Source organism: Oryctolagus cuniculus, chromosome 8, assembly GCF_051225735.1.
Source record: "Oryctolagus cuniculus isolate XC-2025 breed Fujian yellow rabbit chromosome 8, ASM5122573v1, whole genome shotgun sequence".
NCBI lineage: Eukaryota > Metazoa > Chordata > Mammalia > Lagomorpha > Leporidae > Oryctolagus > Oryctolagus cuniculus.
The window spans coordinates 112,192,400-112,213,893 of NC_142874.1; the positions used below are offsets into that span (position 1 = coordinate 112,192,400).

At 47.6% G+C, this 21,494-nt stretch overlaps 1 protein-coding gene across 1 annotated transcript; it reads left to right on the plus strand.

Moving 5' to 3' along the window:
- Window positions 1-4,027: 4,027 nt before the first annotated feature.
- COQ2 (coenzyme Q2, polyprenyltransferase) lies at window positions 4,028-21,153 on the plus strand. The gene is made up of 7 exons (XM_002716983.6): window positions 4,028-4,330; window positions 7,941-8,107; window positions 12,849-12,970; window positions 14,923-15,008; window positions 16,642-16,775; window positions 18,742-18,930; window positions 20,606-21,153. Exons 1-7 carry the CDS (start codon window positions 4,078-4,080, stop codon window positions 20,768-20,770), a joined length of 1,116 nt encoding a protein of 371 aa, XP_002717029.3. The 5' UTR covers window positions 4,028-4,077; the 3' UTR covers window positions 20,771-21,153.
- Window positions 21,154-21,494: the final 341 nt, after the last annotated feature.

The window sequence follows — 21,494 nt, forward strand, 5'->3', positions numbered from 1 at the left end:
CAGGGCAGTGTAGTGAAAGTCATTCCTATAAAAACAAACTTCAAAATCTCACCACAGATGAAGAATGGAGAAAAGTGGATTTCCTCTGCTTCTATGCAGGAGAAAGCAGCAGCTGTCTCCCCCACACTTCTTAAAAAGAGGGAGAAAACCCCTTGCTTATAGGAGACAGGATGGGAGAGGATTCTGGGCACTCAAAGCTAACTTTTTGGAATGTAATAAAATCTGTTCAGGGCCAGGTAGCCCCTTATTTGTCCCTCTGTATTATGAAGTAGAGGGACCTTCAAATTTCTGGGTCTTTTATCTTCTTGAAATGTTACTTCGTGGGGATACAGTGGCCTAGTCTTCCTGGTACCTTGGGAGCTTGTGGCATAACAAAAAAATACACACATTTGGTCTTTGCCACTGATTCCTGGCATAACACTCTAGAAATCTTTGGGATTTTCTAGAAAATAGGACTGTATGTTGTTACTCATAAGGAACCCTTTGCTATCACACCTGAGTTTATGCTCATGAGATGACTCAAGGAGGGCCCTCAGATCATTTCAAGAGAAGTGCTGGGAACCCATGAGAGAAGAGACTGTGAACTCTCAGTCCCACCCCTATTCTCAGAGCAGAAAGGGAGGCCAGAGATTGAGTTCAGTCGCCAGTGGCCAGTGGTTTCATGAATCATACCCATGCAATGAAGCCTCAACAACATCTTTTGAATAACAGACTTAGCAGAGCTTTCTGGGTTGGTGACCATGTATCGGGAGGGTGGCACACTCTAACTCCATGGGGACAGAAACTCCTGTGTTTGGGACCTTTCTGCACCTTGCCCTACACACCTCTCCATCTGGTTATTGGTTTGCATCCTTTATATAATAAACTCCTATGTCTAGGGCTTTCTTGAGTAATGTGAGTCACTAGGGAATGATTAAACCTTAGCAAGGGTCACGGGACCTTAATGGTTGTATTCAGCCAGGAAGAAATGCAGGTAACCTGGGGATTCCACCTGTGGCTGGTGTCAGAAGTGGGGGAAGTTTTATAGGACTCAATCCTTAATTTATGGGGTCTGTGATAATGCCAGGCTCTTAGTGTCAGGATTAAGTGGAGTTGTAGGACACAGAGGTAGCATTAGAGAAATGAGAATCATTGGGAAAATAGCAATATTTTCCTCTCTAGTCTGTGTGCCTCTTGAGAATAGAACTTCTTCCCCTTGATGTATCCTGCGCTTTCATGATGTAAGAATTCAATAAATATTGTGATATTTACAGTCTCTGAGTTTAAGGAGTTCACAGTCAAAATGAGAAAGGTATGTAAATTATTGTGATACAAAGAAAAATTACATAAATGCCATAAAATAGACAAAGTTCTAGTAGTATCTGCTTAAAAGACTGATTTATTTGAAAGTCAGAGTTACAGAGAGAGAAGGAGAGACCAGAAAGACGCAGAGCTCTTCCATCCGCTGGTTCATACCCCAAATGCCGCATCAGCCAGGGCTGCACCAGACCAAAGCCAGGAGCTTCTTCCTGGTTTCCCACATGAGTAGCAGGGACCCAAGCACTCGGGCCATCTTCCACTGCTTTCCCAGGCACAAAGAAGGGAACTAGACTGGAAGTAGAGCAGCCAGGACTCGAACCAGTGCCCATATGGTTCCTCTCGGAACCTGGAACTTTGGTCCATGCCAGGCAAAGGCTGCCTATGTGATCAGTCCCTGGTTTGGTAAATAAATAAATACGGGGCACTGAGTCGCTAATGAGCTTCCCTGGGGTGAAATTTCACACTTGTTACACAATGTTGTTGGAGGAATGAAGTTCTGTCCTGTGTGACTCCACTGAGAGGGAACCCCTGGAAGCTTGCACTGTTTCCTCCAGACATCCATTCCCATGAGTCTTTTCTCTTTGCTGCTTGTGCTTTGTATCTTTTCTCAAAAATACTACTATATGCACTGTCCTTGGAGTCTGTCCAGCAAACCACTGAAACAGGCAGTGGTCATGGGACCCCCTCCCAAACACAGAAGAGACTTCCTGACTGCCAAAGGAGAGTTGCATGGAACAAGTCTGTAGGATTGAAAAGAAAACTGGGTACAACAAAGGTTAATCCCTCCTTTCATGTGTCAGTTGTCCCCTTTTCTGGGCATTCAAATTGCATTAACATTCCTGTTTCTGTAAATAAATAAGAACTGCAAGTGACATTCTTAATAAATACCAAAACATCCCAACAGGATTTATTTACAACATATAATTATACTTATATGAATATATTGTACTTCAAGCATTGTCAAGAAATAAAATAACTTTATTACCTTATCCCCAGTGTGGAAAGTATTCATGAGGCCTCCTAAATTTTACTGTTTTTTTTTTTTTTTTTTTTGACAGGCAGAGTGGACAGTGAGAGAGAGAGACAGAGAGAAAGGTCTTCCTTTGCTGTTGGTTCACCCTCCAATGGCCACTGCGGCCAGCGTGATGCGGCCGGCGCACCGCGCTGATCCGATGGCAGGAGCCAGGTACTTATCCTGGTCTCCCATGGGGTGCAGGGCCCAAGCACTTGGGCCATCCTCCACTGCCTTCCCCCGCCACAGCAGAGAGCTGGCCTGGAAGAGGGGCAACCAGGACAGAATCCGGCGCCCCAACCGGGACTAGAACCTGGTGTGCCAGCGCCGCAAGGTGGAGGATTAGCCTATTGAGCCATGGCACCGGCCAGCCTCCTAAATTTTGTAACAAGATTTTGGAATGTCATGCAAACTATAAGTGTAGAAGAGCCACACGTTTGGTTCTGCAAGCACCTGCTACCCAGACGGCAAGGGTTCATAGAAACAGTGGGAGGACAACATTTGGAAAAATAAAATGAAGTCAATGTCAAGTTGGAGGATTTGTGCCCAATCTGGCAGGTCAAAGATGTGAAGAGGAAGTGAGGAGGTGACCAGAGACAAGGGAGAGACAAGACCCCTGAGGAGGGCAGATGTCCTAATCTCTAGTTACTGTAACCCCAGTCTGGTTCCCCACAGGTATTGGCATATCCGGGCAGTCATCCAAATCTCTGCTTCAGGTTCCCCATAAGTGTGGTCTCAAGTTTCTCATGGGTGGTCCTGAGTCCCGCAGGCTGCAACCAAGCCCACCAATGCTGCGGCTGTCAGTGCATGATGCTGATGAACCCATAAATATTGTAAAAAACCTGGATCAGATGCCCAGTCTTGGGAAGTGATTCCACTGGGCCCGTCGACGTTAATAAACTGCTTCTGCTGACCCTTCACCCGGCCTCAGTGCCTGCTTGAACTAAAGGAATTTCTCCAACCCAGCATTCTGTAACAGATTTAACAGATGACTGACACTGTGTCCTGAGGTTAGAAAAGACCCGAATCATCCCCAGCTTACAGGAGCAGGAGCGCTGGTAACCAGCTGGCTCGGCTTCAGTTTCTGCAGGCTAGAGCAAGGCTAGTGCGCCCTCTGCCTCCTTCCACCCGAAGCGGCCGGGGAGACAACTTGGGGTACTGGACGACACTAAGATGGCACAGAAAAGACCCCCAACTAGCCACCACACTGACATCCGGACGAGGGACCTGCTTGGTGACATGGGCAAGGCGCTCAGCGGAGGAAGCGCCCGGTACAGCGCGGGACCCAAGGGTCGGTCAGGATTCAGAGCGCCCCGCTCTGGTTCCCGCCGCCGGCTCTGGCTCACACGCCCGCCCCCTCCCTTACTCCAGTTCCTCCAGAAGACCGTGAGATTTAAGGTTTGCGCTTGCATAATGAACATCTCTTAGTCTCAACTCACGTCCTTTGACCTTTGAAAACACCTGGATACAAGTGTTTTGGGTTCCATAGGTTTTTCGAGGCTTTTTTTTAAACACACTGTTCCATATAAAAAAAAATATCATCCAACTATCTTTTCTCATCTATTGGGAAAATTGATTATAAGAATTTCCTTTGCGTTAACTATCACTCCGTTACCTGGTGAAGCAGTCACTATAATTGTACAAGTAACTCCGCCCACTCGGCGGTCCACACCTGTGCTCGTCCCGCTGACGCCATTGCGCATGCCTGCGCGCGACCTGACGCTAGGCGATGACGTCATCCGGGGGGCCGCGCCCTCCCGAGCGCCATGCTGGGCTTGCACGGCGCCGGCATCGCGCGGAGCTTCCTGGCCGGGGCGCAGGCATGGCTGCGGGGCTCGTGCAGCCGCCCCCTAGCCCTGGCGCGCGCGGTAGGCGCGCCCCGCGCTGGGGACGGGCAGCCGGCGTCCCGGCCCGGGGCTCCTGGGCGCCGGCTCAGTCTGTCGGCCGCGGCTGTTGTAAACTCGGCGCCCCGTCCTCTGCAGCCTTACCTGCGCCTCATGCGTTTGGACAAGCCCATCGGTGAGTGCGGGCGGGCGGTCCCGGGGTCAGCGGCCCGGGACACCTAGCGGGACGACTTCCCCAGGGGATCCGCCGGCTTTGCGCCTGTCGCAGTCCTGAGCCCCAGAAGCGAGGGAACGAAATCCCTCATTCCACCGAATACCCGTCGACGTGGTGGCTCGAGCTGGATAGTCCGCACTCGTGGCCTTGCATTTACTGATTGACAGTGTCGAAGCGCCTCTACATTCATTGTGGTGTTTGGTCCCCGAAACCCTTCCAGGCCCACAAAGCAGAAACTTACGTGCGCGTTAAGACGCTGCAGAAGCCAAGGCTCCTCGTCCGAGCCACACCAGAAGAACCCAGTGTTTGATGCCGAGTCCCAAGTTCGGTTTTCCTGCGCCACCTGTAGAGGTTTGATTGATTTAAGCCCAGCAGGTGCGGCGCCTGTAATTCTGCCCTCGGGTCTGCGACACAGAACTGTCCATTTGGGCGCAGACGTCTGGGACAGGTCCGCAGCGGGCTTCCCACTTCCTGCAGTTAATCCTCGGGTTTCCATCCTGGTGGCTGGACGTCCCACCACGTGATGAGAGGCGACAAAGGGGTTAGGAGCGGGGTTTGACTCCACTCTGCCCGTTAGAGATACCTTGGTTAAATTACTTCACTTCTCTGGTCCTTCGTTGCTCATGCATACAGTGAAAAACTACTAATAACGACTTTTATAAGATTGTCCGGAAAATTCACTCATATATGTAAAGTGCTTAGAACAGTGCCTGACTTAAATAATAAATGCCTAGGAAATGTTAGCCATTATTACTTAAGAAGTACGTATCGGCGAAAATCGTGTAGTGGTTTTGTTGGTTAAAATACCAACCTACATAAAATGATCGCAGGGTTTTTCAGAAGACAGTAGTATGTTAGAATTCATTCAGCGGCCGGCGCCGGGGCTCAACAGGCTAATCCTCCGCCTTATGGCGCCGGCACATCGGGTTCTAGTCCTGGTCGGGGCACCGGATTCCGTCCTGGTTGCCCCTCTTCCAGGCCAGCTCTCTGCTGTGGCCAGGGAGTGCAGTGGAGGATGGCCCAAGTGCTTGGCCCCTGCACCTGCATGGGAGACCAGGAAAAGCACCTGGCTCCTGGTTCCGGTTCAGTGCGATGCGCCGGCCACAGAGCGCCGGCCGCGGCGGCCATTGGAGGGTGAACCAAAGGCAAAAGGAAGACCTTTCTCTCTGTCTCTCTCTCACTGTCCACTCTGCCTGTAAAAAAAAATTAAAAAAAAAAAATTCATTCAGCATATTTTAGGGACCCTGCCATATTCTGGGAGCAATTGACAGTACTAGAACTCCAGGTTTGATATTTATTTAAGTCCTTTCAGAGGGGCCCGCAAACTTACATTCGGTCAGGAAGTTGCAGCAGGTGGCACCCTTTCCACTACATTGGCAGCGTAATTTTTTGTTTCGCCCCGTGTATGGTTGATTGTCTTAAATGTAATGTAACTAGTGAATGACTCACACGCTCAGTTTCCACAGCTCTAGGTGCCTGTCACCTCTCAGAGTTTGCTTGTTTCATTTCATTTCCCAGAGAGTTCTTGCTTTTTCTACGATACACATTGCTTTCTTCAACCTATTTTTTTCGCTGTAGGAACCTTCACTGCTTCTGTGTTGGAGCTCCATAGCTGTTAGCAAGTAAATAAAGCACTTCTACAGATTTTGGCCAAGGAAATTTTGTTCTTGACAAAACACTATAGAGATTTTTTTTTTTCTTTTTAATGGAACCTTCAGTCCTAATTGCACAGGAAAATAATGGGAGTGTGTGCTTTCTTCCTAGCCTAGGAGGACAGGCTCACCTCCGTGGGAGCTGTACTGGTAGCTCCAGGCTAAAGGAAGTAATTGTCGCTCCCCCTCTTCGTGAAGGAACAACACAGGACCCTGCGCTGTTCTTTTGTCTGCTCGGCCCTCCCCGGGTTTGCTGCTGGTTCTTCCCGGGTTGGCTACCGTCCCTTCCACCTCCGTGGAAGGGCGGTTCCCCCTGGCCACTTTCCCCACTTCCGCAGGGGAGCGGCACACCGCCGGCCGGCTCTCTCGGGGGCTGCTCAGGTGTTATTCAGATAGATATTCCCCTTAGATGTTCCTGGTGCATGTTGTCTCTCTCCTCCTTTATAGTCCTCTTCCACCAATCCCAACTCTGCTACCCACACGCCGAGTACGCTGCTCTCCTCCAATCAGGAGCAGGTCCTGCTGTTTATTGGTTGAACTGGAGGCAGCTGTGTAGAAGCTGTTTCTCCCTTCTCAGCGCCATATTGTGGGAGAGCAGATGTATAGAATAAGTCTTTTTTTTTTTTTTTTTTTTTTGACAGGCAGAGTGGACAGTGAGAGAGAGAGACAGAGAGAAAGGTCTCCCTTTGGCGTTGGTTCACCCTCCAATGGCCGCTGCGGCCGGCGCGCTGCAGCCGTCGCACTTCGCTGATCCGATGGCAGGAGCCACGAGCCAGGTGCTTTTCCTGGTCTCCCATGGGGTGCAGGGCCCAAGCACGTGGGCCATCCTCCACTGCACTCCCTGGCCACAGCAGAGGGCTGGCCTGGAAGAGGGGCAACCGGGACTAGAACCCGGTGTGCCGGCGCCGCTAGGCGGAGGATTAGCCTAGTGAGCCGCGGTGCCGGCCCTAGAATAAGTCTTAATTCCAGTAACTTAGTCTAGTCCGGGTTGCTCCCCACAGTAATTAAACTTAATAGGTGTTACTTAAAACCTCTTTATCTGTTTCTCTATCGGTAAGATAGGGTTGTTAATAGTACCTGCTTTATGAAGGCGCTGTTCAGATTAAATGAGTGTGTGCATACTCATAGAGAGCACTCAGAACTCTGCCTGACCTGCAGTCCTGAGCGCTCTGTAAGCATGAGCTCTTAGTGCTGCTGGCGGGACCTGCTAAATTAGCGTCTGTCTGGGACGTGAGCTGCACAGTGGCCGAAGCCAGCCATGGCTCTCCATTGGTCACCACCATATTCCCATTTGGCACAGAATATGGATTCCATAAAGACTTGCAGTGAATAAGGCTTAAGCATGGTGTAGGGACTTGACTTATTTGGCTCTTTTGGTGCAGAATCAAATCTTTCTTTAGCCGTGAACCTCTTTTTTTAGATATCTAAATGGGAAGAAAAGCCCAGAGTTTATCTAATAAGCACTATATTCAAGCATGAGTTGGAAGACCTTTTGGAAGTAGACTTTTCTTTTTTAAGTCCATGTATGAGGTGTTGGTAGAATCTACTTGCTTTTAGCTCAGTTTCACCTAGTTTATGGGTTAAATACTAAAAAAAAAGCTATCAATGTAATTTTAATGTATTTCTCAAGTTTATTATCTCTTCCTGGGAATAAAAACCATTTGTATTTCTCTGAACTTTTATGATGTCTTTTGTCTAGTTTTTAATTGGACAATTGATCTCGTGTCCATTTGTACGAGCTCTACATATTAGAGAGTGTAGTCCTTTGTGATGTGAGTTTTGATTCATTTTCCCAGTTTTATTGTGTGTTTTTTACTTTGCTGATAGTGTTGTTTACTTCTTTGGGTTCTGGTGTTTAAACATATGAAGACAGTTGAGAAAATGGACTTTGTGCCTTTTTTGTCTCTATTTTGGCTTAGGCACCTGGCTGCTATATCTGCCATGCACCTGGAGCATCAGTCTTGCTGCAGAGCCAGGTTGTTTTCCAGACTGGTACCTGTTATCGCTCTTCGGCACCGGAGCTGTTCTCATGCGTGGAGCAGGCTGCACTATTAATGACATGTGGGACCAGGACTACGATAAAAAGGTAGCTCTGTCTGGAAAGGAACAGAGAGCCTCTTCCCAATTCTACAGAACAGTGTGGTGGTGGCCGGCGCCGCAGCTCAATAGGCTAATCCTCCTCCTGCGGCACCGGCACGCCGGGTTCTAGTCCCGGTCGGGGCGCTGGATTCTGTCCCGGTCGCTCCTCTTCCTGTCCAGCTCTCTGCTGTGGCCAGGGAGTGCAGTGGAGGATGGCCCAGGTGCTTGGGCCCTGCGCCCGCATGGGAGACCAGGAGAAGCACCTGGCTCCTGCCTTCGGATCAGCGTGGTGCACTGGCCGCAGCGCGCCGGCCGCAGCGGCCATTGGAGGGTGAACCAACAGAGAAGGAAGACCTTTCTCTCTCTCTCTCACTGTCCACTCTGCCTATTAAAAAAAAAAAAAAAAAAAAAGGAACAGTGTGGTGGCATCACCTTTGAATGCCTCCTAAAGCAATCCAATATTTAGTGTCCTCATTGAATTCTGGCATGAGAAGTGTTGGCGTCAGTTGGGAAGCTGGTGTTGCAGATTACAGTGGACCTCCTTTTGCAGCACAGGAGTGGCCATAGGGGCAAAGCGTGCACTTCATTTTTACTAGATGAATTAGGAAATTGGCAGGTCAACGGAAACGGAGTAAAAGTGAGAAATCTTCTCTGAACCTTTGAGCGTCCGAAGGATCTGTCCCCCTTCTGTTGAGGGGTATTTTGGAGCCTGTACTGTTCTGATGTAAATCAATCTTAAATGAACCAAAGTAGTCCTGTTAGCATTTGCTATAATTATTTCTTGGAAAAATATACCTTTATTCGTTTTTCTCCTTAGAAAAATAGCACATGCTTATTGGGAAAGCTTCAGACAGAAATGCAAAGGATAGAGAGTGCAGATCCTCCTTGTCCTTCAAGCCCCCCGAAACAGTTGCTGAGCGAGGTGCTGTGCATGTGATGCGTGCATGTATTTATTTCTTCCTCCACAGACCGCCAGTTTCTCCAGGGAGGGGGCCATCTTGTTTGCTTGTATCCTAGCAGCTGAGCAAGTTAGGTGCTTGAGGAAATAATCAAGTGAACCTTGGATTTAAAGGAAACCCATAGTGAGTGGTATAAAGTGAGTAACGACCCGTAGATGTCGGTGGAAGCCAGGTGGGAGCTTGAGCTGCTAACTCCACCTTGTAGTACCGTACTCAGGCAGCAGCCCTACCACTTCCCTGGCCAGGGCTCAGTCAGAAGCAGCCAGCTGAACAAGATCCAGAATCTCATGATGTAATCCCTGAAAAAAATCACTTGTCATACTACATCCAGCAAATTCTCTACTTATGGAAAAAAAAAAAAAAAAGACAATGCATAGATGCACAGCACTGAGATGGCAGGAGTGTTAGAATGATCTGACCAGGCCGGCACCGCGGCTCACTAGGCTAATCCTCCACCTAGCGGTGCCGGCACACCGGGTTCTAGTCCCAGTCGGGGCGCTGGATTCTGTCCCGGTTGCCCCTCTTCCAGGCCAGCTCTCTGCTATGGCCAGGGAGTGCAGTGGAGGATGGCCCAAGTGCTTGGGCCGTGCACCCCATGGGAGACCAGGGGAAGCACCTGGCTCCTGCCTTCGGATCAGCGCGGTGCGCCGGCCGCAGCGGCCATTGGAGGGTGAACCAACGGCAAAGGAAGACCTTTCTCTCTGTCTCTCTCTCACACTGTCCACTCTGCCTGTCAAAAAAAAAAAAAAAGAATGATCTGACCAAGGTTTTCTAAAGCGGCAATCATAAATATGCTTCATGGAGCAGTGAATAACTTGCTTGAAACAAATGAAAAACTAAGTCTCAGCAAAGAAATGGAAAATATGGAGGAGAACCAGACAAAAATGTTAGAACTAGAAACTGCAAGTCTGAAATATGCAGATTGCAAGTAAAGCATCAGCGTATGTGCAGCATCCTTAGCATCTATGTAAAAGTCCTCTCCTTGTCTATGTTGGGAGCCTTTGAGTGACTGTCTACTCTTTGTTTATAAAATATACCCCCACTGTGCAGTGGGACACCAGAGCTACGTATAAATCTCTACTTACCTCAAAAGAAAAAGCTTCATTAAAAAATAAGATAGCCATCCAATTTTTTCTGTTGTTAAAATTTACAAAGTGTGACCACTTTAGTTCCCCCAGTGATTTTTTTTTCCTCCCTAGTTAAAAAGAACTGCTTGGATATCGTACATCTTCCTCTTGTCATTTTACTCTGATTAGAAGAGTCCAAATTGTATACTGACATACCATAAGGCACTAAATGTTTTAGAGCTACCGAGGTGGTTTTGCTAGCCTGAATTTTAAATCGTCATGTTCATTTCTTTTAAAAGATGAATTTAAAAAGCTTAGCCAAATTATCATGCTTACTGCAGCTTCGTAAAGGTGATTTATCTGACATTTAGGACATGTTTATGGCCCAGGGTTTTACTTCCTACATTACCTGTTAAGTAAATTGCTAATACATTAAATAACTACATAACTATTAGGATAATATGGGTTGAATGTTTCTGTTGATGTTTTTAATCTACCAGCCACATGATTATGTGATAAACATTAGGTTAAGAACATTGAAATAATCTCAGCACAAGCATTAATGATTTGGTTTTGGTTTTCTAAGTTGTGAGTGTTTTGGTTTCATAGAATTTTTTTAAATTAATTAATTATTTATTTGAAAGGCACAGAAATCTCCCATTTGCTGTTTCATTCCCAAATGCCACAGTAGCTGTGATTGGACTGGGCCAAACCAGGAGCAGGGAATTCAATCTAGGTCTCTCATGCAGGTGACAGGGACGCAACCACTTGAGCCGTACTGTCTGCCAGGGTGCACATTAGCAGGACGCTGGAATCAGAAGCAGAGCCGGAAGTTGAACTCAGGCACTCCAAAGGGAACTTGAGTTTCCCAGGCAGCCTCTTAACTGCTGAGCCAAGTACCTGCCTCTCTTCTTTTTTAAAACATTTACTTTTAACCATTTAAAAAATGTAGGGGCAGATGCTATGGCATAGCCGGTAAAGCTGCCACCTGCAGTGTTGGCATTCCCATATGGGCGCCAGTTCAAATTCCGGCTACTCTACTTCCGATCCAGCTCTCTGCTATGGCCTGGGAAAACAGTAGAAGATGCCCAAGTGCTTGGGGCCCTGCAGCCATGTGGGAGACCCGGAAGAAGCTCCTGGCTCCTGGCTTCAGATTGGTGCAGCTCCAACTGTTGCGACCATCTAGGGAGTGAACAAGCGGATGGAAGACCTCTCTCTCTGTCTCTGCCCCTGCCTCTCTCTAACTCTGCCTTTCAAGTAAATAAATAAATCTTTAAAACAAAATGTAGAAGTCATTCTTAGCTCATTGGCTGTACAAAAGCAGGCAGAGGTCTGGATTTGGCCCAGAGGCCATAATTTGCCAACTGTTGATATTCAGCTTACAAAAATACGTTTAATTAGTAACAGATAACGTTGCATACTTAAGTGCCTCAGTCAGTGTATTTATCTCTTGACATAAGTGCTGTTATTACCTCTCCCTTTTCCTAATTTTCCTTTAATGGGTAAATGTCGCTCCCCCTCTTCGTGGAGGAACGACACAGGACCCTGCGCTGTTCTTTCGTCTGCTCGGCCCTCCCCGGGTTTGCTGCTGGTTCTTCCCGGGTTGGCTACTATCCCTTCCACCTCCGTGGAAGGGCAGTTCCCCCTGGCCACATTCCCCACTTCCGCAGGGGAGCGGCACACCGCCGGCCGGCTTTCTCGGGGGCTGCACAGGTGTTCCCTTAGATGTTCCCCTTAGATGTTCCTGGTGCATGCCGTCTCTCTCCTCCTTTATAGTCCTCTTTCACCAATCCCAACTCGGCTGCCCACACGCCGAGTACGCTGCTCTCCTCCAATCAGGAGCAAGTCCTACAGTTTATTGGTTGAACTGGAGGCAGCTGTGCAGAAGCTGTTTACTTCTCTCCCAGCGCCATATTGTGGGAGAGCAGATGCATAGAATAAGTCTTAATTCCAGTAACTCAGTCTAGTCCGGATTGCTCCCCACAGGTAAATAACCTAAAGCTGAGATAGGTTAAGTCTTTTGCCAAAATTCAAGCATCAGGTAAGTGATGGAATTAGAATCAAACATTAGACTCTCATTTCAGATCTTAATTTCCCTAAAGTGCTTTATTTGTGGTTGAGTTTAGGATGATCATATCCACGGTCTCTGAGACGGAAAAGAAGAGTTAGTGAATATTAATTTGTCTAGTTAACAGCTCTGTTATTCCCATTCTTACGGTGAATTTGTCCTTTGCATTTAGGTGCAGCAGATATAGTATTACAGATTCATCCATAAGTTGCCTGGTCAGAGCATTCCCATGCATAAACTGTGTCATCTTCCTTCCTCTGGCCTTGCATCTGATTCCTGATGTGCCTACCCAACATCCAGTGCAGTTCCCTCTTTCCTGGGGACTCCCATTACTGTATTTCTTTTCTCTATGGAAATTGAATATATATTTGCTAAGCAGAGTAGCTAAATAGCTAGATAAAGAAGTTGCTTTGTTTTATTTGTTTGCAGATAGGAATGGGAAATTACAAGAAAGGGAAATGAGAGGAGGAAAATTTTAGTTCTCATCAAAGCTATTCTAAATACGCGGTTTTGATTCTTGGCAGTACTTCACATGTTGATTTCATTCTTTATTCGTGTTTCTCTTAGTGCCTACCATGGGTCAGTCTTGATTAAAAATTTAGATAGTGATTAGGCTATTACATGAGGCTAAGGTATCTGTTTTTGTGTGTTAAGGTTACAAGAACAGCAAATCGCCCAATCGCTGCTGGAGACATTTCAACTTTTCAGTCCTTTGTTTTCCTCGGGGGTCAGCTGACCTTGGCACTGGGTGTTCTTCTGTGTCTAAATTACTACAGGTATGATAAATGTGGTTTTCATAATTATGTATGAAATCTCCCCCTTGGAGGGAGTAGGAATTAAGTAAAATTGAAATGTTTTTATCACAGTGTTGTTTATTGGCTAACTGTTGAGCATTTATAAATTAGCAGGCAAAAGAAAGTCAACATGCATTGTAAAAGCTGCTTCAAGAATGCTTTCAGCCAAAAGAGATAAGAGACCACTATTTAATTTATTCAGGCCCACCTTCAGTATTTGCACTGTGTATTCCCTGAAGGGCGTGGGTCCTTTCATGGTTTTCTAAGCGTGCGTGGATGGGTGTGTAGGTATATGTAGGGTATCATTTTATTTGTGCTGACAGTGCCTCTGAAGGGGAAGGAAGCCAAAATGATTGTATTCATTTTACAAAGAGAGGGAATGTCTCCGAGGACCAGGGACAGAAGACAAAAGTGGGAGGACTTACACCTGTGCCTCTTAAACAGAATTAAACTTTTGTGCATCAGGTGACTGCTCCCAAAGTGTTTCAGTGATGGGGAGAAAGACAGAGGGAGGGGATTGCCACAAATAAGTGTTATTTCCAGAGATTTCACACATGCCTGGTCCTGATAGCGTCAATAGCATGAAGACAACCCTTTGGGAAGTTTGTTCCTGAGCAATAGAGTTAGATAAACGTGGAGGCACCTTAAGAATATCTTGCCAGCACCGCGGCTCAGTAGGCTAATCCTCCGCCTTGCGGCGCCAGCACACCGGGTTCTAGTCCCGGTCCAGGCACCGGATTCTGTCCCGGTTGCCCCTCTTCCAGGCCAGCTCTCTGCTGTGGCCCGGGAGTGCAGTGGAGGATGGCCCAAGTGCCTGGGCCCTGCACCCACATGGGAGACCAGGAGAAGCACCTGGCTCCTGCCTTCGGATAGGTGCGGTGCACCAGCCGCTGCGTGCCTGCTGCGGCGGCCATTGGAGGGTGAACCAACGGCAAAGGAAGACCTTTCTCTCTGTCTCTCTCTCTCACTGTCCACTCTGCCTGTCAAAAAAAAAAAAAAAAAGACTATCTTACCGTGTTTCCATAGGTGCTTCCCTTTTCCAGACAGTAACACCGTGAGGTGGGTGAAAGAAGGGACCTCTTGACTTGAGTTCTCTGTCAGTACATCTCGGTTCCCTGGACACCGTCCTGCTGGCCCAGTCTAGAGAGGCAACAGCTGATGGGGGTAATGGGCTGGATTCTAGAGCCAGCCTGCCTTGGGTTTGGATCTCGCTCTGCTGCAGACTCGCTCCTATGGCTGTCGGCAAGTTACTTCATCTCTGTGCTGCAGGTTTCTCATCTATAAAAAAGGAGAGGGGCTGTCGCTGTAGCGGAGCAGGTGGGGTCGCAGTTTGCAGTGCCAGCATCCCATGTGGGTGCCGGTTCGAGACCCGGCTGCTCCACTTCTGATCCAGCTCTCTGCTATGGTCTGGGAAAGTGGTAGAGGATGGCCCAAGTCCTTGGGCCTCTGCACCCACATAGGAGACCCAGAGGAATCTCCCTGCTGCTACCTTCGTATCAGCACAGCTCCAGCCATTGCGTCCAATTGGAGAGAGAATCAGTGGATGGAAGACCACTCTCTCTGCGTCTCATTCTCTCTCTGTGTAAATTCCTTCAGATAAATAAATAAATCTTTAAAAAAAATAAAACTGCCTGCATCTTGGAGTTGACTTGAAGATGACAGTGATTTGCAGATGCAAGGCAGCACAGTGCCTGCAACCTGGAAGTGCTGGGTGGATGGTAGCTGTGACTTTGATCATTTTGCAACACTTAAAATATTTTTCTGATCATCTTTTATGATAGGGAAATTCAAAGTCTAGGAAGAGAATATTGCATAATAACCAATATAAAATTTTTAAAATTCCCAATTAGTAGTATGAATGTTATTGTCTTCAAGTATTACGTGATCACTAATAGATGATGACTAAATCTTTATATGGTTTTCCTTGTTTGCAGTATAGCCCTGGGAGCAGCGTCCTTACTTCTTGTCATCACCTACCCACTAATGAAAAGAATTACATACTGGCCTCAACTAGCCTTGGGTGAGCTGGAAGTAATTTCTAAGTATTTCTTTGATACTCAGACTTTATTTGTGTGTTGATAACAGTGGCGGAAATGAAAGGTTCATGTCAAGTCAGTTAGGAGATTTTTCCCAACCAAGAATACGTTTTCATATTTGCAGGGTGGGCAGTGAGCCATTTTTATTAGTTAAGAAAATGTGCATACTTATTAAGATTAATAATTCATTAATTTCTGAAATGCTTTTTAAAAATTTGAGGTGTCATATAAAGGTGATCGATAGCCTGCAGAATTTGGGGGGTAGGGTAGGAAGCACTGTGTGGCTGGAGAGCGGGGTTAAGGTTGTACGATGGCTGAGGCAGCTCCTTCCTGTGGTGCCTGCCTTGGACCTCCCAGCACTCTGGGGTGCCACACATTTCACAGCACTTGTTCAGCAAGAACGCACTGATGGCCCCCTATGTGTCCCCATTAAGGAACTGTAACCAGCCAAAAGGGAAGGTGGTCTCTATGTGTGGCCCAGCATCTAGCCCACCACTTGACACAGAGTGCAGCTGAGAGAGAGGGAAACAGGTAGGTAGGTGAGTCATAGTCCGTTGCCAGGCTGTCTACTCCTAAGCTGTTCTAGTCTATTCCTAGAATATTCCTGGAATGATTGTAGTTCTTTGACCCACTTTTCCAGTAAATAGAAGAACCAGAGGCACTCCAGCAAATCGGTGCAAGCCTTTCTTGGGGGAAAGCTGTGGTGGAATATTTAGCTTTTCCTAAGAGCCTCATTGAATGTTCCTCCTTTCCATTATTTAAAAAAAAAAAAAAAAGATTGTATGCTCCGCTGACCTGGGAATCTTTAGGTAAAAGAAGTGTGAGCATTTCCTAGCTACAAGGTCACATTAAGAAGCTGCTATAGTCACTTCTGACATTTATGGAACCTCTATTTTTACTTTTCTTGGGAAATAAAAATACCTGAAGCACATTGACCACCTGTAAGGAGCAGGGCGAGCAGGTGACGGATGGGCAGGTCACTGACAGGTGGAGAGCACGAGCACCCAGGGACCACTAAGGGAGGCGCTTGTCAGCTGAGGTGGGGTCTTCTGGGTGGGAATAGGCAGGAGGGGAAGAGAGAAGGGCTTCTGGGAAAAGGCGCTGGGGCATGCTGAATTTTGGGTGCCTGAGACACTTGCAGGCCGGCGTACGGGTATCCCGGCTGGAGCTCGGGGAAGGGAGCCGAGACGTGTAGGCCATTTGTCTGCAGGCTTCCTCAAACAGGATGGACCCGTGCAGTAGACAGAGGTCCCTCCTCTTACTGTGCGCCTGTGGCTCAGAGGGGACTGCAGTGCGGTGGAGTGGCGGGAGCACAGGTCTCCAGGCAGGGGGCTGTGTTCCGCGCAGCAGCTGCTCCTCACTGCCGGTGCCAGTGTCGTCGTGAGCCCTCCTGTTTGCTGCCCTCCCTCAAGTCCTGCTAGCCCTGCTGCTTTAGTGAGAGCAGCCTCCCCGAGCCTGACTGTTCGTGAGCCAGAGCCACAAATGGCTGAGCAGTCACTGAGGGAACGCACAGAGAGTCTGCTATACAGCAGGCACTCACACGTGCTGACATCCCTCTCCTCCCCTTGGCATTCTGAATCATTGCAATTTCTCCCTCTTTGTGTTTTCGAATTGCAGGGCTGACTTTTAACTGGGGAGCCTTACTTGGATGGTCTGCTGTCCGGGGCTCCTGTGACCCGTCTGTCTGCCTGCCTCTGTATTTCTCCGGAATTATGTGGACCTTAATATATGACACGATTTATGCCCATCAGGTAAAGAAAGAAGCCCTTGTCCTTGACTTGGATTTCATTGTGGTGATTTTTTAAGCACTTTAAAATAAGAACCAAATTAAGCGGAAAGTTGTATTTTTTTTAATTCCATGGCTCTGACAAAATATTTTTGTTTCATGTTTATCTGTGTTTACCAAACAGTTCAATTCAATGTATTTTATTTGTAAGCACTTAGCTAGTGTTTACTATTTGCCAGACACTGTTTTGATGCTTTACAAAATACTGAGTTAATCCCCAAAACAGCCCACAAGGAAGGTGCTTTTTGTCCTCGTTGCACAGATGAGGACACGCTGGAGAAGTGACCTGTTGGTGTCACACGGTGGTGGGTGGCAGAGTGAGAGGCAAGCCCAGACGGCCTCCGGAATCTCCCGCCGTGCCGCCCTCTGCTGCCCTGCTGCCTCTCGTGGCTGTGGCAGGCAGCTTTCTCCTCGGTGGAGGCGATAAACATCCCGCCTCACTTTTCCCGGTTCTTTGCTATGGTCGTTTTAAGCTGCATGATGTCACCCATTGATTTGATATGCTGGCATTTGTAAAATTTAATCGCTTGTCTCTTTTGGCCATCCAAGCTCTTGTTGAGTTTTCAGAGTTATAAATGGCAAACAATACTGTTCTAGGTATAAACACTTTGTGAATCTGAATTCCCCCAGGAAATTTTCAGGAGTGATACTAGTGATTAAAGGGCAAAACATGTTTATAGCTTTTGATACTGTCTTTTCCATCTGTTTCATTTTGTAAAATTTTCTGTCACTTTTCTTGGTTCATGAGCTTAATTTTCCTTTCATATTTATTATATTTTTCAGCTTTATTGAGGTATAATTGACAGAAATTGTATCTGTATATTCAAAGTGTACAATGTGATTTTATGATTGCCATGATCAAATTAATTATAACATTCATCATTACAGTTACCATTTTTATTTGTGTGATGATGTAAAATTTTTAAGATTTATTTATTTATTTGAAAGGCAGAGTTACAGAGAGGCAAAGACAGAGAGACAGAGAGATGGCTCTATCTGTTGGTTCACTCCCCAGATGGCCACAATGGCCGGAGCTGCACCAATCCAAAGCCAGGAGCCAGGAGCTTCCTCCGGGTCTCCCACGTGGGTGCGGGGGCCCAAGCACTTGGGCCATCTTCTGCTGCTTTCCCAGGCCATAGCAGGAGCTGGATTGGAAGTGGAACAGCCAGGACTCAAACTGGTGCCCATATGGGGTGGCGGGTTTACCCGCTATGCCACAGCGCCGGCCCCTCCAAGATGAAACTTGACTTGCAGTTTAGGAAAGCTGCTTTTCCTTTTTGTAGCAAGGTCTGGAACCAGTTGTTAGGATAACTATATTCCAAGTAGATTCATTTCTTTAGCAAAACAGCATTACCCATTGACACTTTGTGATTCAGATCATTAAAGGTACAGTTTGTGCCCTGAAGGTGATCGCAGTATGAAAGGTAAAACAGACACGAATCCCACACTCGTTGTTTGGATTTGGACCCCATAATACAGGCTGACAGGCAGCCGTCTGTCTGAAGGTCAGTGCAGAGTTCAGCTTGTGGCCTCAGATGTGTGCAGCATCAGGAAAGGTTTGCAAGTCAGGGTATGGAGGAGCCCAGCACAGTGCATCGTCAAGACCTAGCTCTGTGCGCACAGCAAGAATGCAGTGGGAGAGGCAGGGAGTAAAGTGGACTGGAAGTGGGACTTGAGTGCAGGTGGTTAGGTGGTCAGGGTTCCTCCTAAGACGTGGAAGTGGAGTGGAAAGTCATCACAGTGCAGGAGGTGTAGAACCTCTGAGAGCCGCCCGCCGCCAGCCGACCGCAGCAGTGCTGTTAGCTCCTGGTTGCTGCCCCTCACAGCTCGTGGTCTGGCTGCCGGTGCTCCAGAACGCGATTGCTTCCGTACGACCTGGGCTTTTATGCTCTGAATTGAATCTCAAAACTCGTGTTACTTTGTGCTGTTAGGACAAACGCGACGACGCTCTACTTGGTCTGAAGTCCACAGCACTGCGCTTCCGTGAGAACACCAAGCAGTGGCTCAGTGGCTTCGGAGTCGCCATGCTGGGGGCTCTGAGCCTGGCAGGTGTGAGCTGTGATCAGACCGCCCCCTACTATGCTGCTCTAGTCGCCGTAGGAGCCCATCTGGCGCACCAGGTTTGACCTTTTGTTTTTCTCTCGCTTTCCTGGGTGTGTGTCACAAAAAGTATTTAAACAAAATGCCTCTGTGTTTATGAGACACGGGTCTGCTTGGCTTGTGCCGTCTTGAAGCGCCTCTTCCCCTGCCCCAGCTTGTCAAGTCCAACAGCGAAACCTGGACTCTCTCCTTGGGTCTGCGGGGAGAGTTCAGTGGGTTGTGGGTTGAGTTGGAAAAGCAAATCAATACGGCTTGTTTTCTTAAATCTGGTTTTCTAGTGATGGTTAGCAGACAACTGAGCCTTCTTAAGCTTGGGCCCCCCGGCGTGGAGAACAGGCCAGGTCAGATGGGAAGTGGCAAGATCCCACCTCGCCAGCAGGACATGCTCCCTCAGGTTATTCACCCCACACCTGTCCCTTACCACACAAGCTTGTATTAAAAACGACATTATTGACTCACAAAGGAATGAACTAAATCTCCTTTTAATTAAATCAATCACTAGTAAATGGATCCTATTTTTATAACAATGTTGCTGTAATTTTTGTTGAACAGAATCGGAAAGGCATTAGTGAATCTGTATTTCTCTGATCTATTTTATTGCAAATTACTTATTGACATAGGCAAGATCTGCCTAATGAGATATGAAGGAGGGGGAAATCTGTTGTCTACAGAATAAACCGTATGCTATGTGCCCTGTGTTGTTCTCCTCCTGATGAAGGTAGAAGATAAGAGCTGATGATTCCCCAGGCGTCTCCATTAGCAGGAAGCTGGAGTTAGAACCGGAGCTGGGACTGAAACCCAGGCACTCCGATGTGGAATGCAGGCTCCCAAGCAGGGTCTTCGCTGCAACTCCAAATGTCCAGCCCTGTTATTGCTAGACAGCAGAAGAAAGCAAAAATCGAGGACAGTCACAAATATTATAAAAGACATTTTGAACCCACTTTATATTTTAAATTGCATCTGTGTTCCTCTGTCTAGTCCTTGATGCAGTATTTTAAAATGGACACAGCTTTCTAGTGTTTGACAAGAAAGGAAATCAGGATGATTTTAAGTCTGTAGGCTGTGTAATAGGTGATGGTTCCTTAAGCTGAGGGAGGAGTAAGATAGCGCGAGACTTTGTTGATAGATCGCGGGGCTACCACCGAGAGCAAGGAGTGTTCATTCTGGGGCACAAGCAGCATGGAGCTCTGGGTCTCTTTACGTGTGCATGGGAAGGAGATTTAGCAGTGGGGGGCGGGGTTGCTGTTGGCGTCCGTGGGGGAGGGCCAGATGCGTTAAGTGTCTTCCAGGGCACCAGACAGCCATGTGCACTAGCGGTTGTCCTGCCCTGTGTGACGTGTTCTCCGTAGAGGAACTTTCTCTGGAGAACAGAGCCAGCCGCAGCTGGAGGGTGGGGTGTGCAGGGAAGCAGACCTTAGATCTGTCCACGTAGAGAAGAGCTGTGAAATAGGCTACAGAGCCTGGGCTGCCTTTCAGAGTGTTCGTGCACCTCCCAGCTGGAAGCTTTGAGGATTCCTAGTGAAAGATACGGTAGGTTTTTCTAGGTTGGGGATCGGTTCGGGATATGTTAAGGGCTTCCCACTGCTCCAATTCTGTAACAAAAGTGCTCTTTTCACCTCTGTAGTAAAGTGTGTGTTTGTGATACCCCAAAGTCCACACTTAGTGCTAAAGCAGCATTGTGTTCTTCTCTTACAGATTTACACCCTAGACATCCACAGACCTGAGGATTGTTGGGACAAATTTACCTCCAACCGAACAGTAGGACTCCTCATTTTTGTAGGGATTGTTCTTGGGAATTTGTGCAAAGAAAAGAAGACAGAGGATACAAAGAAAAATACAGACGGAAGAGTAGCAAATTAGCTACTGCAGCCTTTCGAGACATTGTGAAAACAGATTTTTTTTTATATACAAAACACCAGGTCTTGCTACCCCCACTGAGATTTGACCCAGCTCTGTGTTAGAATCTGCTGAGGAATCAAGAACCAGAAAATGAAGAGTTAGAGCTGGGCCGCAGTTATGCGGTAGCGGATTTCCACCCGTGTCACGGAAACCAGGGACTCTGCAGGGTTTCAGGTGACCCTGGGTATTTAAGTCAACGTCTTCTGCTGTCCATTATGATTCTCAACTGAAGTTCTGGGATATGAGTTTTGGCACTTTAGAAAAAAACAGATGTGTACCTCATCGAAATGAATGTAGAAAAATGGACTCTTTTTTTAAGGGAATAATAAAAGCTGCTATGGAAAGTTGGGGCTTATAGTTCTTTTTTTTTTTTTAGACTTATTTATTTATTTGAAAGACAGAGTTACAGAGAGGCATAGAGAAAGGTCTTCCATCTGCTGGTTCACTCCTCAAATGGCCGCAACACTGGAGCTGAGCCGTTCCAAAGCCAGGAGCCGAGACTTCTTCTGGGTCTCCCACGTGGGTGCAGGGGCCCAAGGACTTGGGCCACCCCTACTGCTTTCCCAGGCCATAGCAGAGAGCTGGAGTGGAAGTGGAGCAGCCGGGACTCCAACAGGCACCCATATGGGATGCCAGCACTGCAGGTGGTGGCTTTACCGGCTATGCCACAGCGCCGGCCCCTTAC